Source organism: Populus trichocarpa, chromosome 12, assembly GCF_000002775.5.
Source record: "Populus trichocarpa isolate Nisqually-1 chromosome 12, P.trichocarpa_v4.1, whole genome shotgun sequence".
Lineage (NCBI taxonomy): Eukaryota > Viridiplantae > Streptophyta > Magnoliopsida > Malpighiales > Salicaceae > Populus > Populus trichocarpa.
In genome coordinates, this window is record NC_037296.2 from 13,829,700 (window position 1) to 13,857,354 (window position 27,655).

Sequence of the window (27,655 nt, forward strand, 5' to 3'; positions counted from 1 at the left end):
TCTTCATTCTTACAAGAATTATAGGTATAAATATAATATGAATAGAAAGAAAAGGCACCATAATGTTGGAGGGACCTTCTGTCTATTTCCCAAATTTGTGGGAATTTTAATACGAAAGCAGAATCCATGTTGCTTCCTTGAACAAATGGATGAAACTATTCAAAGAAAATGGCAATTGTCACAATCATAGGCCCTAAAGTTTTTCCATGCATTTAAGAAGCAGCCATTAATTTCATTGTAAAAGTCAAGCAGATGTATCCTCTTCCTCCCTCTTAATCTTATGCACCACCCGTCCAAGATTTCTGATAGATTAAAATTGACGAAGACCTTAAAGAACAACTAGCCAACTCTATAAAACATATCATTTCATTTCATTTATTTGGTTTTTTCATATACCAAACAAGTTTTTCATAGGTGATCGTATCTTGATTTCAACAATGAGTTACGACAACAACAATCATCAAGATTCAGAAGGTAATTGAATTTATGTTCGGCTTCTGAAAATCTTTTTTTCCCCTTTTTTTCTGTGATTTAGGAAGTTAATCAATTGATGGTTTCCTAAATTGATGATTTAGGAAGTTATCAAGCCGGTCCTTATGTTGCACCACCTCCAGTTAGTTACCCTATGAGATATGGTCCTCAACACCACCAACAGCCACCTCCTCCTCCAGAAAAAACTAAGCAGAGGGGTGATGAATTTTGCACAGGATGGTAACTGAGCATTTGTTTTTTTTCCTTTTTATTTAAATAATGATTCACTGTGTACCTATTTATTTATTTATCTTTTTCCTATGGGACACAGTTGCGCTGCCTTATGGTGCTGCTGCCTCTTGGACATGTGCTTTTAAGGACTATGAATGATTCTTTGTGAAATTTGCAGCTTATAATTGTTTCCCTTGTGTTTCTTGTTGCAAATCATAATTAATTTTGCTCTTTTTATGTCACTGTACGTACTATGTATTCTTTATTCACTCAATAACCAATAACCTTCCTCTTTGATTAATAGGAAGATAATATTAGGGTATGGAGTATTAGTTGTTTTTTTAAAGTGTTTGTTATTTATAAATATATTAAAATAATATATTTTTAATTTTTAATTTTTTTTAATATCAACACATCAAACAAAATCTGAAAATATAAAAAAATATTTTTAAATATTTTTTTATATTTTAACCCACCCTTAACCCGTGATTCTAAACAGAGATGAATGCTTAAAAAATAATCATTTAATTTTCTTTTTCCTATCTTTATTTAAATAATCATTTAGTGTATACATTTTTTTTTTATTTTTTTTATGTGACAGCTGCTGCTGCTGTAGCCGCCGCCGCTGTTGTTACTGCTGGGACTACTGCTGCTACTGCTGTGACTGCTTGAAATCTATTTTTGAATGCTTTGGGATTTGTGAGGGTGCAGGAGACTAAGACAATTGAAATAATGGATATGAGATAGAATAAGAGATGGGGACACATTATTTTTAATATATATTGTGAGCATTTAATTTACCGTTTAGGATTCTTTTCTATTTTTGTGATGCTTTTCTTGATTTAATTTTGCTTGTTAAAATTGAATTTACAACAAAATAAAGATGAATAATGTCACACGTTACACGCGCGGTATCAGCTTTGACAAATTTTTTCCGTTGCTTGAATTGATTTGTTTGTTGGGAGTCACCTGATATTTAATTAAAAGTTACTAAAAAAAACCCAAATATACTGATTTTGTCAAAAATTCATAAATAAAAAATTAATTGTAGTTAGAAAAAATATTAACACCCCTAACACATCCTACTTGAAATAAACTACTTCATAGCTTTGATATGTTAAAATAATTTTAAAAATTTTATCTTATTAAAAATATAATTTACATGTAAATTCATAATTCTTTACCATTAACAAATCAAAATATTAAATTCTTCTTTATTCTTTCTAATTTTATTATAACTACAAAAAAATATCCATAAAAACATTCAAACACACACATTAATTTTTTACTATATTTTTTCTTTTTTCCTTTTCTTTTTTTTTACATCCACAATACAAAAATTAACTTCAAAACAACTAAACAAAAATTACATTAAAATTACAATAATAACCCCAAAACAAACTGGAATTTACAGGGAACACCTTCTGCACCACCAGAACAGTGTCAGGCAGACTTCTGAAGCTGTAAGACAGTGGCGGCGCGTCTTCCCCACGCGCCACTAGCGGCGCGTCGGTTCACCCGCCGCCGCGAGGAAGAAACTGGAAACAGTGGGATCTGGCTCAGCCCCTTCTCCTCTTCCTTTCCCTGCCGGCGGTGACAACCACCGTCACCTGCAAAAGAAGAAAAAACGCAAGCAAAGTTTCGGTTCTTCCTCCCCCTTTTTAGATCTGCTCTCTTCTGGTTTCTCTCTTTCTCTTGGTTCGGTGATTTTTCTTCTGCAGGTAATAGATCCGGCGGTTGGGCTGTCGTCCGTGGCAGCTGAAGCTGTGGTGGAGATGTGAGTGGTTGTTCGGTCGGAGGGCGAAGAAGAAATGGCGCCTGCGGCTGAAGAGGGAGACCGTAGGTCTGTGGGCGCCGCTGCTGGAGAAGGGCTGCTGCTGACCGGTTGAAGGAGATGACGAAGAGAGTGGGGGCTGTTGCTGTGTTCGGCTGCCGCTGGAGGATGGTCGAAGGAGAGAGGAGACCTGGTTCGGTCTGTGATGGAGAAGAAGCTGAAACTGCCGGCGAGAGGGGAGAGTAAAGGGGTATGACTCCGCCCTCTTTTGGTCTTGGCGAGCTGGTTCAGGAGAAAGGAAAATGAGGGCTGGTGTCTGTGGTGTGTTGTGGGGCTGGGGACGATGGAGAGGCTGGGAGAGGGAAGGTCTGGTGAGGGGTTGTCTTGGCTGAGAGGGGGATGATGGTGGCGGCCGGCGACTGAGGGAGAAGGAAGTGAGATTGAGAGGGGGGGGCTTGAGCGGCTGCAGGAGGGGTCCAAGCTGGGGGGCGGCGGCGGCTTCTTAGAGAAGAGATAGATTTAGGTTTTCTCTTTTTTTTTTACTCTCCAAACTGCCCCCCTTCCCTTTGTAAATTTCCTCCCCCTTTGGTAATTTTTTTAGTAGTTATAGGTGAAATGTTGCTTTTTCCTTAAAATTTGTTCCTCAACTTTGTTTTTTTATAAAATTTTAATTTTTGTTTTTTTTGTATTTTTTAAAAATAGCAATACCAACGTCGACTCAATAAAAAAAATCAAAGATTTTAAAAATAACGTGTGAAAAGTCGAACACGTTCAAAAAACCTTTGAAAAATTAAATTCTTTTGAGACAATGCTGAAAATGCTAAAAACGATGCAAATATATTTAAAACATATTTTTTTAGATTTTCGTTGTTTTTCGCTATTTTTAGATTTTCCAAAAATTTTATCAAAAAGATGGGTAAAAAATTGAGTAACAACAAATGCCTCCTCTTTACAATACTTATGATGCAAAACTCCTCAATGTTTTGCATGGTAAGCTTTATAAAAAAAAATAAAAGGAAAATGATTTCATTATCTTAGACGACCGACCCCTTTTGAAGAAAAATGGTCTATTTTTAGAGGTGACTTGTCCACACACACTCACACTGGTCTATTTTCAAAAAATGCCGAAGTTACTTGATTATTCTTATGAATCAGAAAAGTGAGAATTAAGCACATGTTGATCTCAAACATAAATCAGTAGTACTTCTGTTGTGTTAGTTTAAGAATTCACATAAATATTGCTTGAAGTGAACTGTAGTAACCTGGGGAGCTACTGCAGTTTTCAGATAGCGAGCCATTTCACCATTAGAAACGGAAGGTACTTTCTGTCCAGGAACATCTACCAAACAGCGAATCTCAGTGCTGCTAATAGGATAAAACAAGATTGGAGATGGATCTGCCAGAACAAAATGTCCATGATTTGCATATCGAAGGTTGCAGTTTTCCAGCACCAACACAACAAAACACGATGGGATATCAATTATGCAAAAGGAAGGATTAAATTATGCAAGCTAAATTCCTATGTTGTGGAAAAGGTTATATGTTACTTCAATATTAGCACACAGGATCACAAAACTGCCACAAATATCAGATTTCAATGTAAAATTGTTCTTCTTGTTTGATTGATTTCTCCCGGAAGAATTTGGTCCTCTAAATACATGTAATAATCCCTAATTTACTATCTCTAATCCCTGATTTGTAGTCTATAATAAATACAATAAATACAAGATATTCTGTTACAATTTGGTTGCCATATATTGTTGATATTCTTGCCATAATATACACTGACATCCCCCCTCAAATTGATGCTGGCCGATCAAGAAGCATCAATTTGTCAATCATGAGTTGATGTCGAGGCCGAGACAAGGCCTTCGTAAAGACATCGGCTGTCTGATGCTCGGTGGAAATATGAGGTAGTGTAAGAATATTATGATCAAGAGCTTCACGAATGTAGTGACAATCAACTTCAATATGTTTGGTGCGTTCATGAAACACAGGATTAGTAGCAATCTGAATAGCACTTGTGTTATCAGCATGAAGAGGTGTAGGAGTGTGCTGAGGAAAACCAAGTTCACGTAGCAAACCCTGGAGCCACACAATTTCAGAACATGCGGAGGACATAGCGCGATACTCAGATTCTGTGGAAGATTTTGAGATTCGGTCTTTCTTTTTGCTTTTCCATGAAATTAAAGCATTTTCAAGAAACATACACCACCCAGTAACAGACCGACGTGTATCCATGCACCCTGCCCAATCTGCATCACTATAACCTGTTAATTGTAATGAATTATCAGCAGGAAAAAATAATCCTCTCCCAGATGTGCCTTTAAGATAGCGAAGAATTCTTCGGACAGCAGCTAAATGAGGTTGACGAGGAGCCTGTAAAAACTGACTGACTTGTTGTACTGCAAAAGAAATATCTGGCCGAGTAATGGTTAGATAATTCAAACTGCCCACCAATTGCCTGTATATGGAGGGATCAGGTAACAGGTCACCATCATTCTGACAAAGTTTTAAATTAATCTCAAGAGGTGTAAGAACGCTATTCCCTGATTCAAGACCGCCCAAGAGAAGAATCTCTTGGGTGTATTTGTGTTGATGTAGAGAAATCCCATTGGGCATAGAGTGCACCTGTAGACCAAGGAAATAATGAAGGTGTCCCAGATCCTTCATATGAAATTCACTGTTAAGAGAACGCTGTAAATCCTCAATGAGTGGAATGTCAGATCCTGTAATGATAATATCATCCACATATACCAGAAGAGCAATAATACCAGTAGTAGTTTGCTGAAGAAACAGAGAGGAATCATATTGGCTCTGAATAAATTTAAGTTTCAGAAGAGTAGTGCGAAATTTTTCAAACCATGCTCGTGGTGCCTGTTTTAGACCATACAGAGACCGTTTCAACCAGCAGACTTTATCAGATGAGTGAGTAAACATACCAGGAGGAGGAGTCATATAAATATTCTCTTTCAGGTCTCCATGTAAAAATGCATTTTTTACATCCATTTGACGAAGTGGCCATCTCTTGGAAGCAGCAATTGCCATAATGGTTCGTATGGTAGTCATTTTAGCCACAGGTGCAAATGTCTCCTCATAATTAATACCATATGCCTGACAATTTCCAAGAGCCACCAACCGTGCTTTATAACGTTCCACAGATCCATCAGGTTGGAATTTAATAGTGTATACCCATTTGCAGCCAATAGGTTTAATTCCGGTAGGACAAGACACAATATCCCATGTGTGATTATCCTGAAGGGCCTGAAGTTCCTCTTTCATGGCCTGTTGCCAACAGTCTTGGGTAGAAGCCTGAGCATAAGTCTTAGGCACAAAAGTACTATCAATAGTAGTTGCTGAGTATCCATACCTGTTTGGGGCACGTGAAACTCGAGTTGATCGTCTTAGTTGAGGGGAATGATCAGATGTCGGTTCCGTGTCCGGAAGGGGCAAAGTGGATGGTGGATGACGTCTCTGATATACAATTCCTGGCTTAAAACGTTCAAAGATATAAGATGGCCTATCATCATCAAATGTGGGAAGCTGGATAGGAGTGGATTCTGTAGAGGGACAAGAAGGGAAAAAATTCTGATTTTCAAAGAAAATCACATTTCGAGAGATACGAATTTTATGAGCATTTGCATCATAACACACAAACCCTTTATGAGAATTACTGTATCCTAGAAAAGCACAACGAGCAGCTTGGGCTGAAAGTTTATTACGTTCAGTAAATGGTAAGTGAACAAAACAAACACACCCAAAAACATGGAGAGAATCATACTCAGGAATAACACCAAATAAAATAGAGTATGGAGATGCAAAGTTTAGAACTTGAGAAGGCAAACGATTAATTAGATGAACGGCTGTTGACAGAGCTTCTACCCAAAATCGAGTAGGTACCGAAGAATCAATTAATAAGGTGCGAACAACATCTAAAAGATGACGATTCTTACGCTCAGCAACTCCATTTTGTTGAGGAGTGTAAGGACAAGATCTTTGAGAGAGAATCCCTTTGTTTTTGAGATATTCCTGAAATTCTTTAGACACATATTCCCCCCCGGAGTCAGAACGAAGTATTTTAATATGAGCAGAAAATTGATTTTCAACAAATACAACGAAAGCCTGAAATGTTGAGAATACATCAGCCTTAGATCGGAGAAAATATATCCAAGTGAAACGACTGAAATCATCAATAAACGTGACAAAATATTTATACTGAGCATGAGAGATAACAGGGCTTACGCCCCATACATCAGTATGAATAATTTCAAAACATTTAGAAGCACGACTACCATGTGAAGGAAATGATAATGCTTTGCTTTTACCCAATTTGCAAGAACTACAATCCAAAAATTCTATTGAAAAAGAATTTTTATTCCCCAAATATCCATGTTTCATAAGGTGAGTCAATACATTAGAATTGGGATGTCCCAATTTCTTATGCCAAAAATGAGGATTATTAATGACAGTAGAATAAGCACAAGAATTAATACTAGGAATAGAAAATTGTATTGGAAATAAACGTCCCACTTTAGGCCCCTTCGCGATCACCTTCCCCGACACTTGATCCTGCACACAACAACCATGACGATTAAAGTGAATTTCACAATCATTTTCTACCATTTGACCAACAGAGAGTAAACTTGTGGATAATTTTGGTGACACAAAAATATTTTTGAAATAAGACCCCAAATTTCCAATCGACAAAATCGGCAAATTATCACCATTTGCTACCTGTATATGCTGATTACCCATGTATTTTTGCACATTACACAACCCATTTTCACTGCTGGTCATGTGATTCGACGCTGCCGAATCCATTAACCATTGTTTATTATGTGCCGAATCCAAGGGAAAGTTAAGTTTATTTTTCTTACCAGAAATCCCAAGTGCAGAGAAGGCAGATATTATCATCTGCTGCACCATCTCGGGAGTGAGAGTGCTCGACGAAGAGCTCACCGACGATGAAGATTCTGGTGTTGACGGTGAGGACACGGCTGCAGCAGCCATAGAAGCAGCTCCCAATTTCGACTGTACAGTAAACCCTTGCCGATTCTGTGGTCGCAGACGACATTCCTTGATTACATGCCCCTCTTTCTTACAATAATTACAGAATTTCTTGCTGCAATTTCTGGCAATGTGCCCTAATTCTTTGCAATTAAAACACTGCACACTCACACCCCTCTGTCGTCCCCTTCCTTGAGCCATGTAAGCCACATTCATCTCTGTGACAGTGTTCTGAGTCAACTCGTGTTGAGTGGCGAGTCGTTGTTCTTCCCGTAACAGCTCCCCCAAACATTCATCTAAAGTGGGCACTGGACTTCGGTTGATCAAGCTAGCTCTCACGGCCTCAAATTCTGGCCGGAGCTTCATCAAGAACTGGTCCCTCTGGCTCTCGGCATAAACAAGGTATAGTGCTTCTAAACTCTCCTTTGGTATTTTAGAGTAAATTATGCCAGTATATTAACTCCATAGGTTTAGAAATCCAGCATAGAATTGTTCAATTGAGAGATTACCTTGTTTGTAATTGGCAATACCCATTTCGATTTGAAATTTTTGAGCCGAATTGTTCTGGGAATAGATGCGTCTGAAGTAGTCCCAAATCTCCTTCCCTGTGCCAAACGATCGAAGATTGTTGATCATATGGGGTTCAACAGACCCCAGTATCCAAGAGACAATTTTTGCATCCTTGGTAGTCCATATACTTAGCTCATGTGGATCGGTTGGTGCTGGTGAAGATCCATCGAGATGCCCCCATAATTCCTTCCCTTTAACAAACATACGAAACTGAAACTCCCAACTGGCATAGTTTTTGCCATTGAATCGAGTAAGAAAAGCCTCTCCAGACATCCTAGGAATCCAAAAAAAAAAATCACCAAATACTGACGAATTCAGTCTGTAGACTGAAGAGAAGAACAAAGATCTAGAAAATAGTTGGCTCTGATACCATGTCACAAATATCAGATTTCAATGTAAAATTGTTCTTCTTGTTTGATTGATTTCTCCCGGAAGAATTTGGTCCTCTAAATACATGTAATAATCCCTAATTTACTATCTCTAATCCCTGATTTGTAGTCTATAATAAATACAATAAATACAAGATATTCTGTTACAATTTGGTTGCCATATATTGTTGATATTCTTGCCATAATATACACTGACAAAAACTTCAACGAAGGGATTGTTTTGCAATTTGGCAACACTGATCGTCACATTAGGATTGCAAAGAGACCGCCGCAGATTCGAAAAACAGCCATCACAGACAATTGTTAATGGAGCATATGCTCCCAACTCTTTTGCAGCCCTGGTTTTGTACTGTACTCCTTTTAATAGTCCCATTTTCTTCAATGAGAGATGTTACTGTTCCTCGTTCCAATTTAACCCTGAAGAAAACATTGCAAGAAAATCTGATTGTAAGGAAACATTATTAATTATGAAACTACCCTGGAAAGATCATATGATTGAAATACTACAATGGAATAGAACTTAAGCAAGTATAATGAATGTCCATTAAAGATTACGTGGAAAGAGTTTTATGCTTTGTCTCGCATTTTCTGAATAAAACGGCCATTGTGAAAGCTTCTTCCAGCAACATCTGAAAGGAAGTTCTCCAAGGGGTATGATAGTTTGGTACTTTTCCCATCTTTAAAGATTGCATATCCAAGCACTCTTTGAGCATCAATTTCACTCACACAGTCTGCAGATACACAAAGATATACTTAACGTTTACTGCTATAGTTCTGATAGTTTTGACGCTGAAAAGCTTAGCTGGTTCTACAGATATATTGAGGTTCTGGCTCACCTTCAAGGCCCAATTCAATTAATTTCAGGTAACCTCCGGGTTGCAGGAGTTCTCCAACAATTCTGTCAGGCTCAGTCAAGTCTTTTTCAATTACATGCACTCTTCGACCATCCTGCAATATGTACAGAAACATGAGATTGCAATTCTCTCCTGTAATCTTTCCAACAGAAGCAATTGACATGGAATGTCTGTCACCTCTCCAGGACTGTAAGCAAGAGCTGAGCCAGCAACACCAGCACCAACAATGATTATATCTGGACTTTCAACATTGCATAACTTGCCCATTCCTCTTTCAGAGCTCTTCAAAGTTCTGTCCCTCTGAAAATCCTTTGAAACATTAACCTTTTTCTTTCCTTTTGCATGATAAACTATAATCAACCCCAAAACAGAACAATGACTCCTCCCAAAAGATACTGATATCCCATATCTGGAGATTGCTAAGAAAACAAGGGGTGAATGGTGCTGTTACCACTCACTACTTCTAGACTTTCCCTTCCTGTTTTAGTCAAAGAGCTCGGGACTGATACCATGCCTTTTATAGGCTTAAAAAACAGCTAAGTTTTGACATTTTCTGTAAAACATTTAGGCAATGAATTGCTTTCAAATAAAACCATGGGATCCAAAACAGGGGGAGATTGACAGTTATGTTGTTACATTATTGTCACAAATTAAGTTATTGAACCCATTTTTGTTATCATCAGGCAATGTATACAGAGCTTAGGATCACTTGTTCACCTGACAAGTCTATTTGACGTTTGGAAGCTCTTCATTTAAGATCTAAGATTTTTTCGTGTAATCACATGTTTGCTTGACCAAAGACTTGTAATCATATCAACCATGATACCAAAATGAAAAATCATTTGTTTGTAAATTAGTCCTTTAATTTGTTTTCCATAACATTTTTAATTTTTTCCTAAAATGTTCTTTATTTTTAGTTAATTCTTTTTAATATTTATAGTTCCTGTAAGGTCTTTACCTATCTATTTTGACCTATTTTATATAAATCACTTATTTAAAGCAAAATAAAAAGTTCATATTTTTATGTGAAAATATCATTTTTTAAATAAAAAAAAGTTATCATGGGTTTGTTCGAGTATTTTTTTTTAAATTATTGATTATTGAATTTGTTAAAACTAACAAGGCTGAAGTTTTTTTTTTTTTTTGTACTTTTTAAAAATGTTTATCTCAAAAAAAATATTAAATTAATATATTATTATTATTTTTTGATAATTTTGATATGTTAATGTTATAAAACAATTCTGAAAAAAAATTATTTTAATATATTTTTAAGTAAAAAAATAAAACAATACTTTTAGAAAACACTTTATAATACTAAACACGTAATTAATGCATTATAATATATAAGTATATATGACAGAGCGGGCCTATGGGAAGGGCAATTTATGAAGTTTAATATGAATTTAACAGTCAAGGGATTAACTTACTATTTTCAAAATCAAAAGGACTAAATCGCAAAATAATAAAAAAGGAATTAAATTATAATTTTCCCACAACAGAAATGTTTTGTCCTTGTGAGCCTGAGACTTCAGTAGAGACCCAAATCAGTCACTAGCTACTCATATTTTACCTTCTAACAAATGGAGCAAAGTCCAATTATGATCTATCTATGAAATTGAAATGAATGCAGGATCGCAATTTGTGTAGAGTTTATAACATCCTATTAAAAAAATGCTTTGGCAGCCCTTTTCTTTTAAGCTTTTAGAAAAACATTCTGCAAGGAAAAAAAATCTAATTTTCTGAATGAGCTGCCCTGACACAAGCTTTTTTTTAAGGAAAAAAAAATTGATCAAATAAATACTGGGAAATTCCTGAAAATTGAATCATGCTTTTGTTTCATTTGGGCTTCGAATCTGTCTAGAAAAACATTAATGCAACTTTATATCGATTAGCTAGGAAAGCTCTCCCAGTATGTTTTGAGAACACTTGGTCTAGACATTAGAAACAAGTGAAAGTCGCTTGCTTCCTAGCTGAAGCTTCGTTTCTTCTGTCTCACCATTGAAATAGTCGAGGATATATGCTGAAACATAGATGATCTAGGATTAAAGATGCAGAAATCACATGAATTCATTCTTTATGCGACTCCTTCAACATAATAGCAAAAGGAGATGGTCTCTCAAAGTGTTTTTGGGTAGAGGTTAAAACACAAACCTGAAACCAAACACCATCTGACATGCAGCGAAAGAGTAATCAACAGAATTCGGATATACTAGTATGAAAGCAGATAAAAGGGCCCCAAGCTATAATTTGTGCATGTCAGAAAGAGCTACAATCAAAATTCATCCCACAATAACTTTTGCGAGGACTGATTATTGAAGAAGTATATAGGACATCGCAGGATTCAAGATGTGCTGGGTTGAAGCATCAAGCTCGTCACAAGAATTCTACAATAATAGTATTGTCTAAATGTTCATCAAGAATTTGATGATGAGGTAATATTTATTTACCCCGAATCTTGACCTTAAGTGTCCATTTAACCTTTCCCTCTGGCAACGGAATAGACTTTGGGAAGCGTAGTGGCACCTCAACTTGTACTTATATACAAGCGGGATAGATCCAAGAAGAGAAGAAAATCACATTCGAATTTGTTCTTCTTCTCATGTCTCTGTTTCTGTGTTTATCTTTATTGTATATTTGTATATATCTAGGAGTTATAACTTGAAAAACATAAAGAGACATGCCCATTTCAATACCAAATATCGAGTTCCTGACTTCCTGAGGCAAGAAGTTCAACCCCTTTGAGGTATTTCCTCTGTACTCGTGTTTGTGCCTCATGTTCTTAAGCATCTGTCCAGTAATTCTAGCAAGCAAGGGTCAAAAGACGTGATGAAATATGATAGACTAAAAATTGGATTAATAAAGATAAAAATCGAGCCTTTTGGTTGTACTTTAAATTGACTTCATTTAATTATTGTTCTCTGCAAATAGAAAATCATATGTACAGAAGCAGATAATGGAATCAATAACCTTCGGTCTACGTGTATTTTCCTATAATATCAAAAGGGAAAAAAAATTATTCTTTGAATTCGTCAAGAATATATGAAGTATGTTTATAGAAAAGGATGCCGATAATGTTGAAATAGGAGAAAGATTCCCTTTCGATATATTTAGAATCAAGTAAAAATATTCCTAGTTTAAGAAGATTTGTATTTAGGATTTTTATTAATTTAATATTTAAAATCCTTGTTAGAAAAAGATAGTTTAAATTTATCTTGACTCTATAAACTTCTTTTAAATATAAGGGTGATATGTGTTAATTATCAATGAATAAAAGCTTATTATTAATTAAAGTTTCTTGGAATAAATCAAGTCCTGTTTTCAAAACATGACAGCTACCAATCTCACGGTAAGATTTTAGGAGCGTATCCACCGCCACCGAGCTAGCTGGGGAGCGGTGTCCTCCTCATTCGCAAGCTTATGCATTACCCGTCCAAGCTGGTCCATATGTTGCTCCACCTCCAGTTGATTACCCTGCGACAAACGGTGCTGAACACACCAAAATATCACCCCCTCCTGAAAAAAGAAGAAGCATAAATGGTAACTGAGCATTTCAAAACTCTGTGTGTGTAAATTCCATTGCAAATAATAATTCATCGTTATATATATATATATATAAACACACACACACACCTGAGGGGACAAATTTTCTTATCTTTTTGACACAGTTGTCCGTGTTGTTTCGAATGTTTATGCGACTTTAATTCTTCATAGCTCACATCTCTCGGAATCCACCTTGTGGGAAATTGTCTTAATTTGTTTGTTTTTCACACATGTTTTCTGTAACTAATTTCCTTGTACACATATTTTGATGTAAATCTGTTTTATTATTTCAACAAAATGGGCAATCAATCATGGAATCGCTCTTTTAAAGTTAGAGTTTGGCATCGGTTTTACCCTCCGACTTTTAGAAATTCTTAATTGAGGACTTTTATCCAGTTTTCAGGTTTTCCATTCCACATTAATTTCCATCCAAATTGTACTTTTTTTATAACAATTATTAGGGGTGAAAAAAATATCGATAAGCCGATAAAACTAAGAAAAAATTAATTAAAAAACTAAACCAAGAAAAAAAAAATTAAAAACACTAATTAGAAAATTAAAAGAAAAATTAGTTTGGTTTTGATTTAAAACTTATGAAACCAATTGAATTGAATCATACCGGTCATTAAGAATGAATATAAAAATGTTGTTTGAAATATAGTTTCATGATAATGAATATATAAGATGTCTAATTTTTTAAAAACCTTGTTATTAAATGTTGATAATGAATATATCAATTAGTTTATTCTATAATTTATTGTATCTATGATATATATTATATGTTATTGTCTCACCAAGTTAATTAAATTCATCCCTTCTTATTAATATTATTTTTCAAGTTCTTAACTTCTGTTAATAGGTTAATTTTATTAAGAGTTCTTGTTATTTTTTTTTGTTGGTATGTCTCGGTTTCTTTTGTGAGACTTTTTTTTTATTCTTTTTTATTTAATATCTTAGACACTATTATTATATTGTTTCATTTAAAGTTTAGATTTTTATATTGTAATAAGTATTATGAAGTATTATTTGATTTAATTGGTTTTGAAGAATATTTTGAAAATTTACAAAATGTTACAAGTTCTATTTAATTTATTTTATAATAAATATATTTGAAACTTAATGTAAATAAGATGTCCTCATAGAAGTGCTTCTATCTTGCCGGTCACTAAGAGGGCGTTTGTCTACGCGGCTGCGGTTGAAATAAAACGCAGCAAATATATATTTGGTTACAGAAAAAAAAAAGTCGTTAACTGTTCATGGGTCCCACCTTTTACTGCGTTGCAAACTCAGCAATCGCGAAGTAGCAGGAGGCTGCTTTTGTTTCAACAGTAAACAATGGGCAACATATTTACGCACTGTGCATGCTAATTAATTAGCATGCAAAAGTGTAACTTGCATACACTGTACACTGTATGCATGTTACACTGGTCATGCTAATTAATTAGCATGACCAATAGTTCTGGTCGGACCGGTTCCGGCCAAACCGGTTCCAGTTCAAAACTTAAAATACATTGAACCAGGTCCAACCCAGTAAAATAAAAATTATTTTTTATTTGAAAAACTAGTGTTTAACATTATTTAATGACACTATATAAATTAGACAGAGATCGCTTGATAAAGTAGCATTTGCAGAATTTGATCACAATTCCAATTTTGTTCTTGATTATATTTTACCTGATGTTATTGCGCGCTTGAAAAACCAAAAAAATTATAGTCCTTGTCGGATATATTTCATACATAATGGAATTGTAGATGTTTTAATGAAACAATAAAAAATATTTTATATAAAGTATTATTTATTTCATGATGTAATAACAAAAGTTAAATCTACAATATTTAAATTAAAAACTATCAATATTAATATATATTTTTTAAAATTATTTTATAACCTCAATTTCAAAAGCATTATTAACCAAACACATTAAACTATTTTTTTTCAACCTCAATTTCAACCACAGTTTTAACCAAACACCTATTTTTTTAAATCAACCTCAATTAAAAGTACTTTTTATAAAATAACTTTTTTCAAACTACAACCATAACAGCTACCGCAATACCAAACACACCCTAACTCGGAATCTGGCTGGTGACATTGAATATCTTTAGCACTGTCAATGTGAAACATTTTCCTAGCTAGCTAGGTGCTTAAGTTTCTTGTGAGTTATTGATTTCGAAAAAGGAGTCAGTACCACAATACCAGCTATCAATCTCAAGGTATGCAAAATTAATTAACTATAATCCTATAATGAAATAAGTTGTCAATAATATTACTAGTCTTTTGTTTATATATGGTTAATCAAGTTGATAAATTGATGGGTTGCTAACTTGCTATTGATTTTTCAGGAGCATATCCGCCACCAAGCCAGCAGGTGCCTCCTCCTCCTCCTCCTCCTGGTGCGCCCCAAATATCTTACCCACCACCAGTTCAAGGGTACCATCAAGGTCAATATGTTGCCCACCTGCACCCACTTGAAAAATAATAATAATAATAAGATGCCCTCGTAGCACTGCTTTTATTATTATTATTATTATTATTATATTCTGTTTGGTCGTTTTGTACATTTTGGTGGGCCAGGCCCAGGACCCCACATACTTGGACTGATAGTTTGGTAATGAGTCCAATACCCAATGGAAAAATAGGAAAAACAAAAGGAAAAGAATGAAAGTAAAGCACAAAAACAAAGGATAATCCAAGTGCACAAATCTGTGTGGGACTCATGCTCAAAAGCTGAATCCTTTGATTCGTGTATCTGGGGGTACTTATCAATAAATCTAAGTGGAACACACATTTCTTTAATTAAATTATGAGATTAATTAATTAATTAATTAAACGGTGTAAGAAAGGTCTCTTTATTTTAGTGTCAAGATTCAACTTTTTAAACCATTTAGTAGTAGCCAGTTATAATAATTTGGGATCAAAAAATTTAATTTTTTTATGATTTCAGATTTAAGTAAGGTGGTTGCTAATATGATAGTTACTAGAGGCTTAAATAGTCATTAACTTCAAGACCCGTGGGATTAATTAAATTGCACGCAAGCTGGTCCGGATACCCATATTAATCAAAAGAAGAAGAAAAAAGATTCAACTCTTTGAAAGGAAATATAGATTTACCATTAATATCACAAATACACACATAATTTATTAATAATATTAAGATACAGTTAATAAGTTGATCAGGTTTCTGTTTATAAAGAATGAATTATATTTCCATTTGATTAGAAAAATAGCAATATATAGTTCAAATTAATTTGATGGCGTGTCTTAATATAATAAATATGGGTTACGTACAGGAGAGAGCCACCCTTTTCTATGCAATTCAAGGCTTTCGAGCTATTTTTGTTGTCTCGTTTTGATTAGAAGATCAATTATTATTTTCATTATCTTGACCATCTAAAAGCAGACTAAAGTTTCATTTCTGGAACCTTCTGTCCATTTTCTATGCAATTCAAGTTAGCAAACTAAGGCAGAGTCCACATTGCTTTTTTGAACAAATGGATTGAATTATTATTGAAAGAAATCCCAATCGTCACAACATGATAGGTACTCGTCTAGCTAGTTTTTCCATGCATGTAAGAAGCCGCCATTGACGAAGACCTTAAAGAACAACTAGCCAACTCTATAAAACATATCATTTCATTCATTTGGTTTTTCCATATACCAAATACAAGTTTTTCATAGGTGATCATATCTTGATTTCAACAATGAGTGACGACAGCAACAAGTATCAAGATTCAGAAGGTAATTGAATTTATGTTCGGCTTCTGAAAATCTTTTTTTTTTCCTTTTTTTCTGTGATTTAGGAAGTTAATCAATTGATGGGTTACTAAATTGATGATTTTCAGGAGTATATCCACCAAAGCAGGAGGTGCGGTCTCCTGATAAAAAACGATGTTGTACTTTTCGAACAGTAACGCAAGGGTACTATGAAGCCGGTCCTTATGTGGCACCACCTCCAGTTAATGACCCTATGAAATATGGTCCTCAACACCTCCAACAGCCACCTCCTCCAGAAAGAACTAGTCAGAGGGATGATGACTTTGGCACAGGATGGTAACTGAGCATTTTTTTTTCCTTTTTATTTAAATAATGATTCACTGTGTACTTATTTATTTATCCTTTTCCTATGTGACACAGTTGCTGCTGCTGAATCTAGAACGCGTGCTTTGAAGGACTATGAATGATTCTCTGTAAAATTTGCAGCTTATAATTGTTTTTCCCTTGTGTTTCTTGTTGGAAATAATAATCATTTTCGCTCTTTTTATGTCACTGTACGTACTACGTTTAACGTTTAACATTTGTCTAATTCCTTCAGCCTTTATTATAGGAAAGATGTTAACCATGTTAGAAAATCTTGCTTCCACATGAGTCTATCTTAGAAACAGAATTTGGAAGAAAAATTGATTAAAAATTCAGTTTCTACAGATTCAAAGTTCATCGAGTTACCTACCGAAATCAATCTAGCACCTGTCCATATCCGCTTAAGTGATGGTAAGGGAAGCATTAAGCGGCCGACACCATAGATAGCCACTGCAAAGAAATGGAGAACCAAGTTCATTGGCCGATGGTCTAGACCAAAGACTAGAGCTATGGGTCCAAGAGTTTTGGGTCTCTTTTAATTGTTAGATCCAAGAGTCTTAGGTCTAGCTTTAATGCTGGACCTAAAAACTACGAGTTCGGACATCAAAATCAAGAGTTGTGGGTCTACATGCCGAATCTAAGAGCTGCGGCTCTGGAGAGCCTTGGATTGGTCTACAAAGCCAGATCCAAGAGCTTTAGGCTAAAGAGAGCTGCAAAACTCAAGTAATTTGGGTTTGTCATTCTTTTCCAACCCCAAGTTACTTGGTCTGAAAAGCGATGTTAGACTCAAGTTAATAATAATAATATTAATAATAATTGATTTTACCTTTAAAATTAAATTTATGTTTTTTTTAATAGTAATAATTTTTTTAAATGTAATAATATTAATAATATTAAATTTGTCTGATCCAAGTTTTTATAGTTTTTAATTTTTTAATAAAATTTATGATTTTTCTACAATAATGACAATATTTTTTAAAAATTTAATAATAATAATAAAAAAAACTCATATAACCCAAATTTTTATAATTTTTAGTTCATACAAGTCAAATTTAGGATTGTTGCAGACACCCAGCAGCCACCTCGTGAAAAGAATAGGAATAAATGGCGAGTAATACTGAACATTCACACACACAAACATACAAATTGGGATTATTTGTTTTTGGTGAAGCAATTGGCTGTGTTGCTGCGAGTTCCTCTCCAATGTGTCCGAGTGATCGACATTGATTCTTCCTAGCTCATCAAATCTTTCGAAATTCTTGTGGGAAATCGTCTTAATCCGTTTGGTATTCACTTATGAAACAATAAATGTTTTTTACAGGTGTGCTGTGAATTTTAATTATTTCAGAAAATACGCAACAATAATGACATTTTTCTTTCAAAGTCCGTACTTTATTTACAAATGAAAGATCAGAATAAACTAAAGGTAAAATTGTGTTAAAAATTATTTTGGATTTAAAATTAAGGTGTGTGTGTGTGTGTGTATATATATATATATATATATATTTAATGTTTTCCCATATGCATGTTATTGTTGTTATTGTTATCATATATTCTGTTTGGACTGAGATCCATTGCTAATAGAGACGACTAAACCCTAGTAGGTATTTTGATAGTTTGGTAATGAGTCCAATACCCAATGGAAAAATAGGAAAATTAAAAACAAAAGTAAAAGAATGAAAGTAAAGCACGAAAACAAAGGATAATCCAAGATATCTCTATTTTAGTGTCAAGATTCAAGTCTTTGAAAAGAAATATACATTTACCATTAATATCACAAATACACACATAATTCATTAATAATATTAAAATACAGTTAATAAGTTGATCAGGTTTATGTTTATTTGATTAATAAGAATGAATTATATTTCCATTTAATTAGAAAAATAGCAATATATAGTTCAAATTAATTTGAATAATCTGATGGCATGGCTTAATAATAAATATGGGTTACAGGAGAGAGCCACCCTTTTCTATGCAATTCAAGGCTTTTGAGCTATTTTTTGTCTCGTTTTGATTAGAAGATCAATTATTATTTTCAATATCATTTCGGAGGAACCTTCTGTCCATTTTCTATGCATTTCAAGTTAGAAAACGAAGGCAGATTCCACATTGCTTTTTTGAACAAATGGATTGAATTATTGAAAGAAATCTCAATTGTCAGAACATGTAGGTCGTCTAGCTAGTTTTTCCATGCATGTCAGAAGTCGCCATTGACGAAAACCTTAGCCAAGTCTATAAAACATAATATTTCATTTCATTCATTTGGTTTTTCCATATACCAAATAAGTTTTTCATAGGTGATCATTTCAACAATGAGTTACGACAGCAACAACCATCAAGCTTCCGCAGGTAATTGAATTTATGTTCGGCTTCTGAAAATCTTTTTTCTTCCCCCTTTTTTTCTGTGATTTAGGAAGTTAATCAATTGATGGTTTACTAAATTGATGATTTTCAGGAGTAAATCCTCCACCACCTACTTCATGTCCACCAAAGCAGGAGGTGTGTTATCCAGAATATCTTTCTTCTCAACCACCAATGCAAGGGTACTTTGAAGCCGGTCCTGATGTGGCACCACCTCTAGTTAGTGACCCTATGAAATATGGTCCTCAACACCTCCAACCGCCACCTCCTCCTCCAGAAAGAACTAATAAGACGGATGATGAATTTTGCACAGGATGGTAACTGAGCTTCTTTTTTTCCCTTTTTATTTAAATAACGATTCACTGTGTACTTATTTATTTATCTTTTTCCTATGTGACACAGGTGCTGCTGCCTCTAGGACGCGTGCTTTTAAGGACTATGAGGGATTCTCTGCAAAATTTGCAGCTTATAATTGTTTCCCTTGTGTTTCTTGTTGGGAATCATAATTATTTCCGCTCTTTTTATGTCACTGTACGGACTACGTATGCTTTATCCACACTATATTCTCCGTTTATTTGAGTTGAGAGTATGTTAATAATTATTTTTTAAAATTATTTTTGATATGAATATATAAAAAATATTCTAAAAATATATAAAATAATTCTAAGTGATGTTTTTTAAAATTTTAACCGTTCTCTATTTAGCATGCAATCCTAATCAGTGGCGAAATCTTAAAAAGGATCTCAGTACAATCAAATTGCTGATAGATGGGCTATAGACTAGTTTGTGTTTTGAACGTTGAGCAGCTTGGTAATGGGACAGACAGGCTCCATGGCGTAACCTGCACGAGTGGGAATGGAGACTGTAGACTTTAGAAAAGAAAAGAAAGGCTAAAGAATTATGCAATGAAACATAACTAATCATTGTATATACTCTTATAGGTTGTTTTACATTACATTTGTACTTGTGTTTTTTAATGTATTTTAAAGGTGTGTTTGGTATAAAAAAAAAACATCAAATTAAAATTTTAAATTTTTTTATGATAGTTTTAATGTAATGATGTTACTAATAAGAATTTTTTTAAAAAAAATTAATATATTTTTTTAAAAATACATATCAAACACATATTTGATCTTCCGACAAAAGATATGAACTCAAATGATTTGTTAATTCAAGGGCCGATCGATTAATAGAAACACTCGATCTTTTGTAAGAAGCTTAAAATAATATCATTCCAAGTTTTTTTTTTTCTAAATCAAAGATTAAGTAAATCTCACTTAAACTTTCAACCCATGACACGAGACTCACTCGAAACTAGATTCAACCTGGGTGGTATCTTATAACTATGCTATTAATGACTTTAATTGCCACATCTCCGTGTTCGGCTTGTAAAGGAAACATATGAACCCTCGAGCCTCGAAGTTTTTTTTAAAAATAAATTAGGCATTTAGTACAAATTCACGAGGGATATCTTGTTCCCAAGTTGAAGAACAAATCAGAGAATCACAGTTGTATGACTTCTACAAGAATGGAGACTAAGCTATTCTCACAAACGTGAATTGCTCATGCAAACTAGTTTCAGTTCTTGATGGAAAATCGCTCTATCCATTCTGTCAGGCAATCGGAGGAGCTCTGTGGTATGGTGGTACCCTTACAGGGAAGAACATTTGTCTAAGAAAACAAGGGGTGAATGGTGCTGTTACCACTCACTACTTCTAGACTTTCCCTTTCTGTTTTAGTCAAAGAGCTCGGGACTGATACCATGCCTTTTATAGGCTTAAAAAACAGCAAAGTTTTGACATTTTCTGTAAAACATTTAGGCAATGAATTGCTTTCAAATAAAACCATGGGATCCAAAACAGGGGGAGACTGACAGTTTTGTTGTTACATTATTGTCACAAATTAAGTTATTGAACCCATTTTTGTTATCATCAGGCAATGTATACAGAGCTTAGGATCAGTTGTTCACTTGACAAGTCTATTTGACGTTTGGAAGCTCTTCATTTAAGATCTAAGATTTTTTCGTGTAATCACATGTTTGCTTGACCTAAGACTTGTAATCATATCAACCATGATACCAAAATGAAAAATCATTTGTTTGTAAATTAGTCCTTTAATTTGTTTTCCATAACATTTTTATTTTTTTCCTACAATGTTCTTTATTTTTAGTTAATTCTTTTTAATACTTATAGGTCCTGTAAGGTCTTTACCTATATATTTTGACCTATTTTATATAAATCACTTATTACAAGCAAAATAAAAAGTTTGATATTTTTATGTGAAAATATCATTTCTTCCAAAAAAAAAAAAAAGAGTTCATCTATAAAGATATGGGTTTGCTTGAGTATTGTTTTTTAAAAAATTATTGATTGTTGAATTTGTTGAAAGGATAAACTTCTTTTTTTTTTACTTTCTAAAAATATGTTTATCTTGAAAAAAATATTAAATTAATATTTGTTTTCAATAATTTTGATGTGTTAATGTTATAAAAAGATTCTGAAAAAAAAATTATTTTAATATATTTTCAAGTAAAAAAATAAAATAACACTTTTAAAAAACACTTTATAATACCAAGCACATAATTAATGCATTATAATATATAAGTATATATGACAGAACGGGCATATGAGAAGGGCAATTTATGAAGTTTAATATGAATTTAACAGTCAGGGGATTAACTTATTATTTTCAAAATCAAAAGGACTAAATTGCAACATAATAAAAAAGGAATTAAATTATAATTTTCCCACAACAGAAATGTTTTGTCCTTGTGAGCCTGAGACTTCTGTAGAGACCCAAATCAGTCACTAGCAACTCATATTTTACCTTCTAACAAATGGAGCAAAGTCCATTTATGATCTATCTATGAAATTGAAATGAATGGAGGATCTCAATTCGTGTAGAGTTTATAACATTCTATTAAAAAAATGCTTTGGCAGCCCTTTTCTTTTAAGCTTTTAGAAAAACATTCTGCAAGGAAAAAAAATCTAATTTTCTGAATGAGCTGCCCTGACACAAGCTTTTTTTTAAGGGAAAAAAAATTGATCAAATAAATACTGGGAAATTCGTGAAAATTGAATCATGCTTTTGTTTCATTTGGGCATCGAATCTGTCTAGAAAAACATTAATGCAACTTTATATCGATTAGCTAGGAAAGCTCTCCCAGTATGTTTTGAGAACACTTGGTCTAGACATTAGAAACAAGTGAAAGTCGCTTGCTTCCTAGCTGAAGCTTCGTTTCTTCTGTCTCACCATTGAAATAGTCGAGGATATATGCTGAAACATAGATGATCTAGGATTAAAGATGCAGAAAGCACATGAATTCATTCTTTGTGCGACTCCTTCAACATAATAGCAAAAGGAGATGGTCTCTCAAAGTGTTTTTGGGTAGAGGTTAAAACACAAACCTGAAACCAAACACCATCTGACATGCAGCGAAAGAGTAATCAACAGAATTCGGATATACTAGTATGAAAGCAGATAAAAGGGCCCCAAGCTATAATTTGTGCATGTCAGAAAGAGCTACAATCAAAATTCATCCCACAATAACTTTTGTAAGGACTGATTATTGAAGAAGTATATAGGACATCGCAGGATTCAAGATGTGCTGGGTTGAAGCATCAAGCTCGTCACAAGAATTCTACAATAATAGTATTGTCTAAATGTTCATCAAGAATTTGATGATGAGGTAATATTTATTTACCCCGAATCTTGACCTTAAGTGTCCATTTAACCTTTCCCTCTGGCAACGGAATAGACTTTGGGAAGCGTAGTGGCACCTCAACTTGTACTTATATACAAGCGGGATAGATCCAAGAAGAGAAGAAAATCACATTCGAATTTGTTCTTCTTCTCATGTCTCTGTTTCTGTGTTTATCTTTATTGTAAATTTGTATATATCTAGGAGTTATAAATTGAAAAACATAAAGAGACATGCCCATTTCAATACCAAATATCGAGTTCCTGACTTCCTGAGGCAAGAAGTTCAACCCCTTTGAGGTATTTCCTCTGTACTCGTGTTTGTGCCTCATGTTCTTAAGCATCTGTCCAGTGATGCTAGCAAGCAAGGGTCAAAAGACGTGATGAAATATGATAGACTAAAAATTGGATTAATAAAAAAAATAAAAACGAGCCTTTTGGTTGTACTTTAAATTGACTTGATCCTAATTATTGTTCTCTGCAAATAGGAAATCATATGTACAGAAGCAGATAATGGAATCAAGAATATTCTTTGAATTCGTCAAGAATATATGAAGTATGTTTATAGAAAAGGATGCCGATAATGTTGAAATAGGAGAAAGATTCCCTTTTGATATATTTAGAATCAAGTAAAAATATTCCTAGTTTAAAAAGATTTGTATTTAGGTTTTTTATTAAATTAATATTTAAAATCCTTGTTAGAAAAAGATAGTTTAAATTTATCTTGATTCTATGAACTTCTTTTAAATATAAGGGTGACATGTGTTAATTATCAATGAATAAAAGCTTAGTATTAATTAAAGTTTCTTGGAATAAATCAAGTCTTGGTTTCAAAAGATGACACCTACCAATCTCACGGTAAGATTTTAGGAGCGTATCCACCGCCACCGAGCCAGCTGGGGAGCGGTGTCCTCCTCCTTCGCAAGCTTATGCACTACCCGTCCAAGCTGGTCCGTATGTTGCTCCACATCCAGTTGATTACCCTCCGACAAATGGTGCTGAACACACCAAAATATCACCCCCTCCTGAAAAAGAAGAAGCATAAATGGTAACTGAGCATTTCAAAACTCTCTCTGTGTAAATTCCATTGCAAATAATAATTCATCGTTATATATATATATATAACGATGAATTATTATTTGCAATGGAATTTACACACAGAGAGAGAAAGAGAGTGTGTGTGTGTGTGTATAAACACCCACACACACCTGAGGGGACAAATTTTCTTATCTTTTGGACGCAGTTGTCCGTGTTGTTTCGAATGTTTCTGCAGACTTTAATTCTTCATAGCTCACATCTCTCGGAATCCACCTTGTGGGAAATTGTCTTAATTTGTTTGTTTTTCACACATGTTTTCTGTAACTAATTTCCTTGTACACATATTTTGATGTAAATCTGTTTTATTATTTCAACAAAATGGGCAATCAATCATGGAATCGCTCTTTCAAAATTAGAGTTTGGTATCGGTTTTACCCTCCGACTTTTAGAAATTCTTAATTGAGGACTTTTATCCAGTTTTCAGGTTTTCCATTCCACATTAATTTCCATCCAAATTGTACTTTTTTTATAACAATTATTAGGGGTGAAAAAAATATGGATAAGCTGATAAAACTAAGAAAAAAATTAATTAAAAAAACCAAACCAAGAAAAAAATTAAAAGAAAAATTAGTTTGGCTTCAATTTAAAACTTATGAAACTAATTGAATTGAATCATACCGGTCCATTAAGAATGAATATAAAAATGTTGTTTAAAATATAGTTTCATGATAATGAATATATAAGATGTCTAATTTTTTTAAAACCTTGATATTAAATGTTGATAATGAATATATCAATTAGTTTATTCTCTAATTTGTTGTATCTATGATATATATTATATGTTATTGTCTCACCAAGTTAATTGAACTCATCCCTTCTTATTAATATTATTTTCAAGTTCTTAACTTCTGTTAGTAGGTTGATTTTGTTAAGAGTTCTGGCTATTTTTTTTTTGTTGGTATGTCTCAGTTTCTTTCGTGAGATTTTTTTTTAATTTTTTTTAATTTAATGTTTTAGACACTTTATTATTATATTGTTTCATTTAAAGTATAGATTTTTATATTGTAATAAGTATTATTTGATTTAAGTGGTTTTGAAGAATATTTTGAAAATATACAAAATGTTACGAGTTTTATTTAATTTATTTTATAATAAATATATTTGAAACTTAACGTAAATAAGATGCTCTCATAGCACTGCTTCTATGTTGCCCGTCACTAACTCGGAATCTGGCTCGTGACATTGAATATCTTTAGCACTGTCCATGTGAAACATTTTCCTATCTAGCTAGGTACTTAAGTTTCTTGTGAGTTATTGATTTCGAAAAAGGAGTCAGTACCACAATACCAGCTATCAATCTCAAGGTATGCAAAATTAATTAACTATAATCCTATAATGAAATAAGTTGTCAATAATATTACTAGTCTTTTGTTTATATATGGTTAATCAAGTTGATAAATTGATGGGTTGCTAACTTGCTATTGATTTTTCAGGAGCATATCCGCCACCAAGCCAGCAGGTGCCTCCTCCTCCTCCTCCTCCTCCTGGTGCGCCCCAAATATCTTACCCACCACCAGTTCAAGGGTACCATCAAGGTCAATATGTTGCCCACCTGCACCCACTTGAAAAATAATAATAATAATAAGATGCCCTCGTAGCACTGCTATTATTATTATTATTATTATTATTATATTCTGTTTGGTCGTTTTGTACATTTTGGTGGGCCAGGCCCAGGACCCCACATACTTGGACTGATAGTTTGGTAATGAGTCCAATACCCAATGGAAAAATAGGAAAAACAAAAGGAAAAGAATGAAAGTAAAGCACAAAAACAAAGGATAATCCAAGTGCACAAATCAGTGTGGGACTCATGCTCAAAAGCTGAATTTGATTCGTGTATCTGGGGTACTTATCAATAAATCTACGTGGAACACACATTTCTTTAATTAAATTATGAGATTAATTAATTAATTAATGAAACGGTGTAAGAAAGGTCTCTCTATTTTAGTGTCAAGATTCAACTTTTTAAACCATTTAGTAGCAGAGTGATAATAATTTGGGATTAAAAATTTTTTTTTTTTATGATTTTAGAATGGAGTAATGTGGTTGCTAATATGATAGTCACTAGAGGTTTAAATGGTCATTAATTTCAGGACCCGTGGAATTAGTTGAGTTGCGCGCAAGCTGATCCGGATACCCATATTAATCAAAAGAAGAAGAAAAAGAAGATTCAACTCTTTGAAAAGAAATATAGATTTACCATTAATATCACAAATACACACATAATTTATTAATAATATTAAGATACAGTTAATAAGTTGATCAGGTTTCTGTTTATAAAGAATGAATTATATTTCCATTTAATTAGAAAAATAGCAATATATAGTTCAAATTAATTTGATGGCGTGTCTTAATCTAATAAATATGGGTTACGTACAGGAGAGAGCCACCATTTTCTATGCAATTCAAGGCTTTCGAGCTATTTTTGTTGTCTCGTTTTGATTAGAAGATCAATTATTATTTTCATTATCTTGACCATCTAAAAGCAGACTAAAGTTTCATTTCTGGAACCTTCTGTCCATTTTCTATGCAATTCAAGTTAGCAAACGAAGGCAGAGTCCACATTGCTTTTTTGAACAAATGGATTGAATTATTATTGAAAGAAATCCCAATCGTCACAACATGATAGGTCGTCTAGCTAGTTTTTCCATGCATGTAAGAAGCCGCCATTGACGAAGACCTTAAAGAACATCTAGCCAACTCTATAAAACATATCATTTCATTCATTTGGTTTTTCCATATACCAAATACAAGTTTTTCATAGGTGATCCTATCTTGATTTCAACAATGAGTTACGACAGCAACAAGTATCAAGATTCAGAAGGTAATTGAATTTATGTTCGGCTTCTGAAAATCTTTTTTTTTTCCCCTTTTTTTCTGTGATTTAGGAAGTTAATCAATTGATGGGTTACTAAATTGATGATTTTTCAGGAGTATATCCTCCTCCTCCTCCTCCTCCTTGTCCACCACCAATGCAAGGGTACTATGAAGCCGGTCCTCATGTGGCACCACCTCGAGTTAGTGACCCTATGAAATATGGTCCTCAACACCTCCAACAGCCACCTCCTCCAGAAAGAACTAGTCAGAGGGATGATGACTTTGGCACAGGATGGTAACTGAGCATTTTTTTTCCCTTTTTATTTAAATAATGATTCACTGTGTACTTATTTATTTATCCTTTTCCTATGTGACACAGTTGCTGCTGCTGAATCTAGAACGCGTGCTTTGAAGGACTATCAATGATTCTCTGTAAAATTTGCAGCTTATAATTGTTTTTCCCTTGTGTTTCTTGTTGGAAATAATAATCATTTTCGCTCTTTTTATGTCACTGTACGTACTACGTTTAACATTTAATCACGTTGCTCTTTAATTATTAATATTTTTCTCCGTGCTACAACTTTTGATGGCCAGGCTAAATGTTTGAGGGTAATATCAGATTGTTTGGTAATTAGTATTTTTTGAAGGTTTTTTTTGTAATATTTTTAAAAAATATATTTAATAAAGATATGTTGCATTGCAATATTAAACACAACTCGATTTTTTAAAAGCTTAAAACAATATCATTTCAATTCTTTTTGTT

The 27,655-nt window shown here is 33.7% G+C and overlaps 3 protein-coding genes across 6 annotated transcripts; all 3 read left to right on the forward strand.

The window, feature by feature from the left end:
- Nucleotides 1–235: 235 nt before the first annotated feature.
- Nucleotides 236–3,164, forward strand: LOC18103909 (protein CYSTEINE-RICH TRANSMEMBRANE MODULE 9). Of its 3 annotated transcripts, XR_008056941.1 has the most exons (4): nucleotides 236–474; nucleotides 576–711; nucleotides 1,304–1,486; nucleotides 2,117–3,164. XR_008056941.1 is itself a non-coding variant. In XM_024592742.2 (3 exons), exons 1-3 carry the CDS (start codon nucleotides 438–440, stop codon nucleotides 1,419–1,421), a joined length of 291 nt encoding a protein of 96 aa, XP_024448510.2. In that variant the 5' UTR covers nucleotides 240–437; the 3' UTR covers nucleotides 1,422–1,502. The 3 variants fall into 3 exon arrangements, 1 of the variants encoding a protein (XP_024448510.2); XM_024592742.2 differs by lacking the exon at nucleotides 2,117–3,164 and having other exon boundaries at nucleotides 240–474; nucleotides 1,304–1,502; XR_008056942.1 differs by lacking the exons at nucleotides 1,304–1,486; nucleotides 2,117–3,164 and adding an exon at nucleotides 803–1,097 and having other exon boundaries at nucleotides 241–474.
- Nucleotides 3,165–16,286: 13,122 nt separating this feature from the next.
- Nucleotides 16,287–19,857, forward strand: LOC18103911 (protein CYSTEINE-RICH TRANSMEMBRANE MODULE 10). 2 transcript variants are annotated; one of them, XM_052445865.1, is made up of 3 exons: nucleotides 16,287–16,575; nucleotides 19,373–19,595; nucleotides 19,681–19,857. In XM_052445865.1, exons 1-3 carry the CDS (start codon nucleotides 16,539–16,541, stop codon nucleotides 19,694–19,696), a joined length of 276 nt encoding a protein of 91 aa, XP_052301825.1. In that variant the 5' UTR covers nucleotides 16,287–16,538; the 3' UTR covers nucleotides 19,697–19,857. The 2 variants fall into 2 exon arrangements, with proteins under 2 accessions (XP_052301825.1, XP_024438122.2); XM_024582354.2 differs by lacking the exons at nucleotides 19,373–19,595; nucleotides 19,681–19,857 and adding exons at nucleotides 16,680–16,887; nucleotides 16,972–17,103 and having other exon boundaries at nucleotides 16,373–16,575.
- Nucleotides 19,858–26,620: 6,763 nt separating this feature from the next.
- On the forward strand, nucleotides 26,621–27,403 carry LOC112325750 (protein CYSTEINE-RICH TRANSMEMBRANE MODULE 10). Its single transcript, XM_024592751.2, has 3 exons — nucleotides 26,621–26,899; nucleotides 27,007–27,187; nucleotides 27,272–27,403. Exons 1-3 carry the CDS (start codon nucleotides 26,863–26,865, stop codon nucleotides 27,282–27,284), a joined length of 231 nt encoding a protein of 76 aa, XP_024448519.1. The 5' UTR covers nucleotides 26,621–26,862; the 3' UTR covers nucleotides 27,285–27,403.
- The last annotated feature ends 252 nt before the right edge of the window (nucleotides 27,404–27,655 follow it).